At 39.7% G+C, this 12,514-nt stretch overlaps 1 protein-coding gene across 2 annotated transcripts in view; it reads right to left on the reverse strand.

Annotated features, from left to right (window-relative positions):
* Positions 1–12,514, reverse strand: part of FAM171A1 (family with sequence similarity 171 member A1) — an 87,153-nt gene that overhangs the window by 26,744 nt on the left and 47,895 nt on the right. The window contains exons 2-3 of one of the 2 annotated variants that reach the window (XM_063412875.1): positions 10,806–11,033; positions 4,938–5,030 (exon numbers count right to left, since the gene is read on the reverse strand). In XM_063412875.1, coding sequence (XP_063268945.1) covers positions 4,938–5,030; positions 10,806–11,033 — 321 coding nt within the window. The remainder of the gene's footprint in view (positions 1–4,937; positions 5,031–10,805; positions 11,034–12,514) is intronic. The other variant, XM_063412883.1, reaches the window with a different exon arrangement.

Raw genomic sequence — 12,514 nt, forward strand, 5'->3', positions numbered from 1 at the left:
CCATTATAAATTGCAGTAGCTTGAGAAGGACAGAGACATTAGAAGGCTATTATGAAAGACAGAAAACCAGAATTTTTACATTTATTTTGCTGTTGCCATTATTTCTCCACAAGTATTCCAGAGCAAAATTATGGAGGCACCTACTGTCAGAAGCTTTTCTGGCTATGTTGTTTCTCCTTCACTTCCATTATGTGTCTCTTTTAATTAGTGTAACTGAAAACAAAATGAAGTTCAGAGGTACAGTATGCAAAAGCTTAGGAAAGCATCAAGTTCACCATATTTGTTCAAATTTTGTTTTCCCTGAAACAGCAAGATAAATGTCGTTTATACTTTTCAAAATTATTTTCTAAGAGAAAGTTCTACCTCTAGTCTCAATTAAGTTATGTAACTTCTGAATTTAGATTTTGCAAAGCTTTGGCCATGAAAACTAACTCTAGAACTGAGACTACTGAAATCACTGGACAAAAATACTCACTTGACAAACCTTGGGTGAAAAGATTTTCCATATTTTCCCATGCAAAGAACACATCTAAATAGAACCAGATTACTTGGAATGTAAGATTTCTGTCTTTTCCTCTGTTTTGTACAGTGTTAGCATTTCTTTCAAGCTCACAAGGTGTTAATTGAAGGGTCTTTGCTGCAACATGATTTAAGACTATTTCATGTACTATGGCATTTCATGTCTCATTTAAATCCAGCTTATAAAGTCAATAGTCTTTTTCAAAGGATACTCACCATTAATACTGTTTAGCAACACACAGCAAGACTCCATCTGAAAGTTTGTGTGCACAACATGCAAATTAATTTTTAAATCAAAAGCTATTGTATTCTCCAGAGCTCATTTTGAATACACAAAGAGCACTTCCCACACAGCACAAAATCAAGAGGCAAGCAGTTTTCTTCTTAATTCACATTGGACTGTGTGATTCAAAGATGTCAACTCAAAACAATTTTGCATCTTTCCCCCCATTAGTCCCTGGCAGCACTTTTAGGTTACATGTAGCTTCACTGTGAGAAAGAATAACGAGCTCGACTTGCTCCTAAGCTTTGTAACTGCCAGTGTCATTAACCTAGAGACTGGAATCTTTCCTTGCATAATTTTCCAGCAGGAGCTCTAGCTGGTTAGCAAACAAAACTCAACAGAAAAAAATGCTGTATTGCCCAACAAAAGTGTCTGTGTACAGGAGGAGTAAGCACCTCCAAAGAGCTGATCATTGTTTAGCTGTCATTTCTTTGGTAATTCTTCACAAAAAAAAGCTATAAAATCGCTTTTCTTTTTTAATTTCTGAAACATTTGAATGTTCACAGGAGGCTCTCAAGACTGGCAGTATCCTTAAGTGTTTAATATAGTCATTAAACAACACCTGTGGAAATGGGAAGAAATCGCCCTTATCTGATTTCTAGACATATAGGGAAAACTATATAAAAGATTAAGTAAATTCACTGCAACAAACTCAGGCAGGATTAATCTCCTGTGTGCTCTGCAATACTGTAGCAGTTTGCTGTACCCCAGGGACTGATGTGCTCAGGCAGTCTGGAACATATATACACACCCACAGTAACAACACAAGGAAAAAAAACACAGCAAAGAAAACTGGCATTAGGATCATCACTAATAGTTCAATGTAAAATTGTAGGATTTTCTGCTGTCTAAATCTCTGGTTAAGATGCGTTGTTCAATTTACCAAAAACTGGTGTTTTATTTCCAAAGACACAAACTAAGCAAAAATTAGAAAAGAAGTAACTGTTGATGAGTCTGTAATACAGTAGGTCATGGGTTTTCTATTAAAAAAAATGGTGGATTTTAGCACTGAGAGAGCCATGAGCTGCCCAATCTTAACTAGATAAGGAGGACTCAGAAGGTCATCCTCAGTTTCTTCAATCCTACAAACCTACAAGAAGTACAAAGCCTTGGCTGAACCCCAAACTTGGCAGGAAACCTGCGCAACAATGAACTCAGATACAAGATCTGAGGGTGAAGAAACAGCCTCCTCTGTGATAGTGCATATACAGACATTTAATAAATCATTGCAGTGTAATTAATTCACACCCTAGAAAAACAAATTCCTCTGTATTGATGTTCACCCAAACCCTGCCACTCAGCCTGACTCTCCCCTCAGTTCCTCAGCTGGGTCTCCCACACTTGGCAAGAGACTCCAAAGGAGAAAACTGGGAGCTTCCTGGGAAAAGGCTTGTGAGGGAAGCAGCTACCAAGGCTTTCACCTTCTGTCACCACCTTGTTGGAAGATAATCCATTGTTGTCCTTTACCAGAGGCCATAGTGGATTTAGGATCATATGTCTGGGGATAGATTTACTGAGGGAATTGGAAGTGGTAGAAACTTGGGCTGACCAGACTCTTGAGAGTATTTTTCAACAATACTTAGTATTGTTGAAGCATACCTCAATGATTTTCAACAAGTCATCACTTATCACTGGGACTGGGTTATTAGTATTGCTTCTACTACTGAAGATACCTAGATTTTACTTTAAAAATCCGGTTTTTACTTATAAAACCTAAGCACATTTAAGTGTAAAACATGCATGTGTGCTCTTTCCACATGGTGTGTGCCATGAGGGAAATACTGCTGAGCACTATCTTACCTTCTTTATACAGCCTCTTGTCAACACATCAGCCAGATTTAAATGCTGTCAGCTCCAGTTTGCCAGTACACTCCTGAGGATGTAACCTCAAGGAGTCCCTGTGAGGCACCTCTTGTCACACTGGATGTGTGACATGTGGCACCACACCAGCATTTGAGGTTTAATCTATGTGAAGTAACATCTGAAGTCTCACCAATTCATGCTCTGATTGCTCATGGGTCAGAGACAGAGCCCCCATACAGCTTCCATTCACTGAACGCTGAAATTCAGCCTGTCACTGCTGGTATTAAATAACTTAAATGACCCAGTGGTTGGCAAGCCCCATCCCTCACAATTACTGACAGAGGACAGCAGTGGATTGTAATGCCATCATGAAAATGAAGCTGCCTGCATCAACTCAGACAAACTTCTCCACTGCATAATACATCGCTTGCTTGATTAATTATTCAAATGCAATTGGTAACTTAGTGTACCAAGACAGGCCTTTCTTTCCCTTTGACTGGTGCTTCAAACACCAGTGTTCCCAGCCTGTTCCTCCTATAATGAGTTCTGGTTTGCTCTCATTTTTTCACTAAGGTAACTCCTGATCAGCTCTTTTGAAACAGTGTGAGGTTACTGGGAAGTAAATTAGAGAAATAACAGAGAAAAACTAGGTCACAAGGATTTTGGATCGAGACTAGAGAGGCTCCATTCAAACACTGGAACAATGTCTAGGCTGTCTTTCTTTTAAGCTTCATCACAAGAGAAGTCCCAAGAAAAGAAATGTGGACTGGACCCATAAAATAAATTTTACTGGGCAAGACTGTGAGTTCAAATCCCAATCCTTAGCATACTCCAGGTACACTTTCTTCCTTTATCCTTTTTTTCAGCTATCCCAGTAGAAGCAGTTACATTATTCTAATTTACAGATATTGTTAACACACTGGATCAATTCACTGAAGGAAAGAAGATTATGTTGAAAGTATTTATGAGTCTCACTCAGCTGTTAAATGTCCCTCTAGCCCTTTAGCATCCCGTTTTTTTTTTTTTTGAAGGAAGCTGTGAACATGAAAATACTGTTCTTTTTCAGTTAATTGCACAATATCAGCATATTTGCATAAGAATAAGAATATTTAATACAGCATGTTAGTGCAATACTGTTGGTAAACAATGTTTCATGTCTTGCCTAATAGAATCCCTTGTGTTTTAATGCAGTTCACCCTTCATCTAATTTTCCCCATCAGACAATGTCCAGTTCTATAACTGCACAATATATGTACAGCAGCTCTTTCTCCAGCTCCTTCAGAGCATTCCATCAGCTACCTAATTTGTTTAATGCATTTTCAGGTCCAGTCATACCTAGTGCTATCATTAATGAAAAGCCTACTGTATCTAAATGGCTTCTAACTAAAAAAATATGTCAGGAAGGCATAATTGTATTATAATCTCTCAGACAGAACATGGTTATCTTGGAATACTGTTGAAGGCACCATTCCCTTGTTTATTAACTATCCAGCAGAGTTTAAAATGATGGCAAGCATAAGATTTATTGTGAATGAGACACCATTTATGCACAATAAGAGTGCCTACAGGAAGGATATGCCCTTGTTCTGTTCAAAGTATCTTTAAAAACCCCTGTTCTTTTACTAACAGACTTAGTAAAGCCATCAATTGGACTAATTTATGTCAGACCCCTAAGTCACATGAACATTTCACTCTTCACTGTGCAGTTCAGAAAACACTGTTCCTCTGACTGATACTACAGTTTAATGTCTGTGCTCGGCCTCACGAAAAGGTTATTCAAGCTTTATTTTTCTAATACAGTGGGTATCAATGTGCAGGACTTAGGTCTGCAGGCAGTCTGACAAGGGGTCCACAGGAAAGGCAAGTTTATACTGGGTATACAACAATGCAGATACAAGAAATTTTCCGTTTTTCTATGCCCTACACATCTAAGTCATTCGCACTAGGAAGTAAGAAACAAAGTAAAACCAGATAAAATCTTAGACATTAGGAACATCAGAAAATGTCTGCTTCAAGGATGGTTAAATGAGGCTAGATAAAAAACATCTAACAGATAGCATAAGAAATTTAATCTCTAGCTCTCAAATGGCATACTGAAGTCCAAACTCATTTATTACCGTGTAACTTGAATTCCCTAGTCACAGCAGCTAGGGATGAATTCAGCAATTAATTTGGTAAAACAATCCCACAGAGAAGCATTCCTCAGGGAACTCAGACCCCCCCACAGAATACCAGTCTCACTCACAGGACATAGTTCAGAAAGCACTGGGCTGTCAGGCTTTTTCTTAAGTGTCCCTCAAATTTCAATTCTGACTTCCCCAAGCCAGCGTACCTTGAAATCCTGAGACTATCTGGACTACATCATCATAGACCATCAGAGTAGCTGAGCGTTCAGGAAGAAGGCCGAGGCTCAGTGAAGAGAACACTGTGGGAGAGAAGTGGTTTAAGTGGGATATATTTAAATTCTTATAAACATAATCCAACAACAACAGTGCTTACTTTCTTCACATTTTTGCAAAAGCAGGCCATCCAAACGATTAAAATCACATTGTATACATGACATAAACCACATGCATTTTCTGAACCAAACAGTTAAATTGCCAGAGCAACTACTGAACTAAACAAAATGTTCTACGCTTTGACTCCTGCACGTCATGCACGGTAGCTCAAAGCACTGCAGAGTGCAGTGTGAAGCAGGGTTTCATTCTTTACATGAAGCAATTCCCAACTCCACAGAAAGACAAGAAACACATGAAGAGAACTGAAATGCTAAATCAGTCTGGCTGAGTTATTTTTCTGTGCAACAGCTATACGTTTTACCTTCAGGAAGATTTTAATGAAATTTAAGTTTTAAGTACTTTGAGATGCTTACATAAGTTATACAGAAAGGCAAAGTATGATGAATAAGTCTGAATAACTTGCTTTAAAATGCAGCATGTACTTAGTGAGTCACCACCTACACCCGGGAAGTGCTATTTATAGCAGAACTACTGTCATCCTACCAGTGGTGCGAAAGGAGACAGATAAATGGTATTTGCTGCAGGAAGTCTACCTGCAAGGACCTCCCTTCCTACGGGGTACTGACACTCCTTGCAGGGGGCTGTGTCAGTATGCACATACATATTGCAGAGTGAAAAATAGGATATGATTTCATGCCAAGTTTTTCAGACCCAGAAGACCCAAAGTATGGAAGGAATTAGCCACAGAGCCCACCTGCCTCCTCCATCTATGAAAACAGTAAGAAGCCTGCAGTCCACATGTGGTGTTCAAAGATAGAAGGAGAAGACTAATGCAGAGTAGTTATTTTTGGTAACTGGGCAGCATCCCATACCTGGAGAGCACTCATCCTAGTCTGAAGTAAACGCAAGCTGAGCAAGGCATTCCCAGAAACAGTCAACAGAAGATCAACACAACCTCTTCTGATTTTCTGGAGTTTTATGAATTTCCTCTGAATTAATGCACATTATGTAGTTCAAGAGACCATATCGATGTTAGCTGCCAATAGGGAGACTACACTGTTTCTGCTTTAAGAAATACAGTGTCCTTTTAAAGACTGGAAATTTTAGTATTCGGTCGAAGTACAGGAGAAAGGAGAACAAGTACGAGAAACACACTGAAAATAACTATGATCTAAAAGAGGGTCTTAATGATATATATAAATATTAAAATAAAAAAATTGCCTATTTTGTTATTGGAAGTAGAGCTGGGTGTTTTCTTTCCAACACCCAACATGTGAAACACATCTACACATTAGGCAACACAAGAAAGCCTAGTGCAAGTAGCACTAAGGCCACACAATTACAAAATTTGTCTTTACTCCAATAACTTAATTTGTATGAAGAAAGCTAATATAATTTAGACACCCTGGGGAGCTCAGTACAATCAACCATGCCAACATCTTCTTCCCTATATGCCAGACTACAATGAATATATAACCTCTAAGCTTCCCTTGGGCTTTTCTGCACAATCTTTTCTCAGCATGACAAAGACAGAAAGACACAGCTTTTAAGGCCAGAAGGATGACAGTGATGATCCAGCCTTATTCCTGTAAAACTACAGCCTTCCCTGAATTAATTATTGCTGCAGATTCAATAGTTGCACCAAAACTTGAAAACAAGTTGTATAAAACCACCGATTTTATTTTACAGGTGTCCAATGGTGAAGAACACACCACAACATCAATGTTCTAATAAATAATTATGAGGGCAGTTAAACTATGTGCCTCTTTACCCATCAAAATTTATAGAGGTTCGATTTCCAGCCATTTGATCTTCTTTTTATACAGGCCTGCTAGACAGAAGAATTCTCTCGTACCCGTTTCCTGTTCTCTATGAGGGTATTGGTGGACTATGATCAAATTACTTCATGAACTTTCTTGCCAGTGAACAAAATAAATTAAGCACTTCCAAGTCTTTCCCTGTAAACTGCATTTTCCAATATTTTAATCACTCCTGATAAAAGTCCACAGTTTATTCTTCTTGAAGCATGGATCCAGAGCTAGACACACATTTCCCTGAATGCTATGCCAAGGACAAGTCCTGAAATACTATACTCTGCTTTCCCAGTTTTAAACCTTATTTTACAGGTAAATGATTTCTCTCACAGAAATACCGTAAGCATCATCCTCTGCTCCTAAAATTGTATTTCACCACAGTGAATACCATGGTTTGCTTTAACTGACTGTCCTGGTTTCAGCCAGGATGCAGCTATTTTGTTCTCTGTTGCTGGTACAGCACAGTGTTTTGGATTTGGGATGACAGTAATGTCAGTAACACACTGATGGTGTGGGTGTTGCTGAGTAGTGCTTACCCTAAATCAAGGACTTTGCAGTTTTCCATGCTTTGTCAGTGAGAACCTGCAGAAAAAGCTGGGAAGGAGCACAGCCAGGACAGCTGACCTGGACTAGCCAAAGGGAAATTTCATATCATAGAATGTTATGGTCAATATATAACTAGGCGCATTTGTCTGGCAGAGGTAAACTTGCTTTAACTGTGTTTTACTCCCCAGTCTCGTTGTGTTAAGTCTCATTCTTCTCCTTCTTCTTCTTCTTCTTATTATTATTATAAAATTTGACTTTATTTCAATTATTAAACTGTTCTTATGTCAACCCAAGGTTTTTATCTTTTTATGATTCTCCTCCCCACTCTATGGAGGCTGAAGGAGAGGAAGTAGATGGGTGGTGCTTAGTTGATGACTGGAGTTAAACCGTGACACTGCCTCTACCAATGAAGTCTGAACTGTGCTGTCTCAGCAACTCCCTCCCTTCATTGCATATACTGCTCTAAAAGAAGTATCCTTTTAAATAAGGATTGCCAGTCACAAAGGTCTTCTTCCAAATTTTTTACAAAGAAAAATCTAAGTGTAGTTAAGAGCAGACAGATGAACACATCTTCCATCATAAACACTTCAACAACTCAAGTGATGTTAAATTAATGAACTGTTAATAAGTGGAGTCATGGCTCTGCTAATAAATATTTTAATGGAAGAAGAGAGCTTAAATCTTTTCCTCCTACCATTTATCACCATGTAAATAAATAATCCTCCTGCCTAAGCAGTAAAGAGCTAGTAATTATTTTTGTTAATATAAGAAAAGTTAATTTCTGCCAAATTATACGAACAGAAAACCCTCAATGTTTACTCCTTGAAACTACTACAACAACATCCCAAGTTCAGTGGCTGCACAGCTTTTCAGCATAATACTGTTACTAATGCACATTGCCTGTGATGGAGGAATCCTGATCCTTTGGCAAAGTTCTGCCACAGCACTTTAAACTCCACCACCCTTTAGCTTTCAAACCTGCTACCTTGCTCATGGTTATAATTTTCCCATTTGAGGTAAATGTGGCCACAGTTCATTCACCACAGCACACAGGATGGCACACCAGCTTGAACACTGCTCTGGGTGGAATGCTTCTCAGAGTGGGGGATCTGCTCTGCAGGGTACAGCTCCTAGGACTGCTAACAAGCACTTTTGGAAAATGAGGATCCAGCTGTGTGCGTGTGCCCAGACTGCACACTGCAGATGAAGACTGAGATATGCTGCCTGCTCCCCATCATTCAAACCAGCTTAAAAATAACAACACAACAACTTGCATATTTTTGCAAAGTTCTATACTGTGCTAAAGCATGATAGACATTTAAATACAGGGCATTTAAATACAAACACTTCTTGGAAAGTTTTTTAAAGACTACAGGCATCTTAATCAAGACAAAACATAAAAGCCTGAGTATCTTAACTTTTATGTCATGTACCTTTTCAGGACTAATTCAAAGAACGATCCTATTAAATCTACATAGGGCATATCAAGTTGTAACTTGTTGTTTCTTTAATCAAAGAAAGGAATAAGTTCAAGGTACAGAAAGCAAGAAAAAGGATTCTACTTCCAATTAAATCAATGGCAAACTATCTACCAGTTTCAGTGGGGGAGGATCAGAGGTGAAACGAATCTACTTTCTGAGCTGAGTTCATGTTTCAGCCATGGAAAGAAAGGTTTTGTGGAACCTATACAATTACTGCTCTTTAAACTTCAATGATTTGCTAAAACAAAAATGCCCTGTTTCATTGCCTTCCCTCAAAATCAGTTTTTAAGAAAAACAACAAGTAAAAAATGAATCAAACTCCAGACTATGGAAGAGTACATCTCATTCAAAAGATCTAGGGTATGAGTCGGAAAGATAAGAGACACAGAGCAAGGTTATTGCATACTTTAATCATTTAAAAGCACATGAAGTATGCTGAGAAAGCTGCACTTCGTCTTATTTAAAGAGAAGAAAACCCAAAGGAAATTTCTAAACAGTCACAGAACAATTATGGTTGGAAGGGACCTTTGGACGTCACGTCTTCCACCACGCAGGGGTTTTCCAGTTGAGTTCTGAAAGTCTGTAAAGGTGGAGATTTCACAACCTTTCTGCACGACCTGGTCCAATTTTGCCGCTGCTGTAATGAATTGTTGCCTTTTACTTATTTGAAACTCTCCTGGCTGCAACTCCTTTCAGTTGCTTCTTATTCTTTCACTACCCCCCAAAGAGCTTGAATTAATGTCTTTGCTGTAGCTCCATTAAGTAGCTGAAAAACATGGCTGAACACAGTGCAGAAATGTGGAAGAAGTCACCCTTATCTTATCTGAAGCAAGTGAAAGCAGATAAGTAAACAGCATGCTGAAATGCCTAAAGCACAATTCTAGATTTGAAGAGATTCATGTTCCTTTCCCCTTCTGAAAATACATTTGCTACTTGACCTTGCAGCAAGTCACGCAGTCCTTCTGGCTATGTTGATATTAATAAATAAAATGGAGCCAAGGCACGGAATTCAACACTGCCCTAGGAACATACACCCTATTTAAATATTAGTGCACTTAAAACCTCATATAGCTTTGGCCCAGGCTAATTATCAAACCTGAGGTGTGTGTTATTTAGGTGTGATTTGGGTATAATACAAGCCTGGGACCATTCCCAAACTACATGGACCCTAATTATAGCTGAGGATTACAAGAAAGGCAGATGAAACTTGGGACGTGATCTTCATAGAGCTGTTACATCTCAAGGTTTGAAAGCCACCCTCAATCTGTTCTTTTTAGCAGTACAGAAATAGGCTTCATGACTCAATTTTTCCTCTCATGTAACTAATGTAAGGTTCTGAGGCATTCTGATAAAAACTAACATGCAAGTATTATGGTTATATTTGTTTGCCTGTGGAAGAAGCAAAACCATGCTAATTAAGATAGTAAAAATCCTTATAGCTGGATAACATAACTGCACATTAAAACTGTTCTATTGACATGGCTAAGAACATAAAAGACCAGGACTTTTTTGTACACTACAGCCTATGGTGCAACAGTTGTTGCTACACCTTGGAAGAGAAGCAAGAGTGCACCACAGCTGCTGAAACAAGGTTCTTGGAAACAGAGTTCCCAAAAGAAAAAGATCTGGAATAGATTTCTATCTTCTATGGAGCTGTAGAAGCACCAACAGTTGTTTGAAAACTGATGTAGCACTGTATAAAGGACCTCCAGGAGGAGAGTGAATCTCATCTCAGCCTTGATGCTGCAGTTTAACTGAGGAATAAATGTTACTATCTTTGAAATGTGCAGATGTTTCTCCTCCCACCCAGGATCTCAAGCATTGAAATACATCATACAAAACTGTGTAGCTTCCTTTAGATGCAATATCTTACCTCAGAACAAAAATAAAGGTCTCTTACCAGGCAATCTTACAGGTTTCCATGGTGCAGAATTTGGCACATATGCATGTTTACTAGCAGTCACTATCAGCTGATTGCCCAGCTTATACTGAAACTTGAGGAGGGCAGTGCCATCTGCTCCTGAGGTTCCAGATGCAATGGAGATCTGGTTGGTAAAAATCTCAATGAAGGCTTCAGTTACTGGCTGATGGGTGCTGGCATCGCTTACATGGACCTTCAGCGTTACTTCTGTAATGACAAACAACCACAGCGATTATTGTCTGGAAAGCTTCTGTGGGAGGCAGCAGTTAGAACATGCTGACACACCATTGACTGAAAAGACACCAGCTCTGACATTTTGGTGTCACATACGACCTTTTATCTGAAGTTCTCCATCTCAGGTAGTCACTCTCCAGAGACACTGCAGATTCTGCTACAAGCCAGACCAGGTCCTGAACTATTGCCCAACAGCTAACTTCAATGTGTAAGGATCTATCTTCCACTTGTGGAAGACTCACATGCAGCTGGGCAGCACCTCTCCAGGGCAGGTAACACTCCCTTTGAGGGGCAAAGTGTCAATCACAGAGTACTGTTGTACTATGGCAACTCTAAATGTGTGCTATCAAACGTCCTGTGTTAGTCATGGACAGCAGGGCACAGAAACTTTCTGTAAGGTCCTTGCCTTGCCTTGCCTCTGCCCCAGCCAGCCTTCTCCAGAAGCAGTGAGGAGAGGGAAAGGCTGCAATTGGGCTATGCTCCTCACTCCTTCCCAAAGCAATTCTCTCTGTGCAGCAGTGGAGTGGAGGAAATCTGCTGTGACAGAAGCCTAGGAAGGAAGTGGGCAATGGCGCAGGCTGTGCTAGAGCTGCGTATCTTCAGCTCTGGTGGGAGAGATTGCCCCAGCTGGCACAGGACTTCCCTGATGGTGTCTAACCAAGGTGGAGAATTCCCACAGGATCATGGCCATGTCCCCTAAGCACAGGACAACCAGGTGGGATGCAGAGTGCTAGCAGTGACAGCAGGAGCCCTGAAACGACTACATCACCTGTCCCCCCACAGTACTGGTGAGAAGCAAAGAAGTGATGGTTGAGGCACTCAGGAGAATCATACATGCTGCAGATATGCAGTCTGAAGCCAATGCAATGGACTACATTTTTCTTGAGTAATTTACCATTTTTCCAGAAACTAATTACTAGTTTAAATGTTTCCAGATGTACAATATTTGTCCACTCTGGGCACTCCTATGACTAAACCATGCATTGTGTCACCAGGCTTTTGTTACATAAAATGGAGTGGCTTATGCAAGACAGTCCCTCTGGAAGGCATTCTTCTGTATCTATGATTATTTTTCTGTGCCTACAACAATTCAATTGCCTCATGCTCTAAAGCAGCAGCTGTTGCCTTTCTGCAATAACCATGACTTAAATGCAATGTTGTGTTGAAAAGACCCAGCAATGATCTACTGCTTCCACCAAGACACTCCTTGGGCTCTTTTCACTTCCAGTTGCCTATTCCTCTTAATGAACACCTCCCTCTCTCTTTTCTCTCCAACTCTCCCCTTTCTCTCAGTCCTATCCTAATGTCTGGAAATTCTGTTGTTCTTGCATGAAGTTCCCTACCTCAGCTTACTCCATTCCCTAAGGTAGTAAGTAGATGGTATTTTGCAAACTCTTTTTGTGTCAGAAGACTTCAGCCTCTCACAAGCAAGATACTCCCACTGTATGTACAAA

The sequence above is a fragment of the Prinia subflava genome, chromosome 1, assembly GCF_021018805.1.
Source record: "Prinia subflava isolate CZ2003 ecotype Zambia chromosome 1, Cam_Psub_1.2, whole genome shotgun sequence".
In the NCBI taxonomy this organism is placed as follows: Eukaryota; Metazoa; Chordata; class Aves; order Passeriformes; family Cisticolidae; genus Prinia; species Prinia subflava.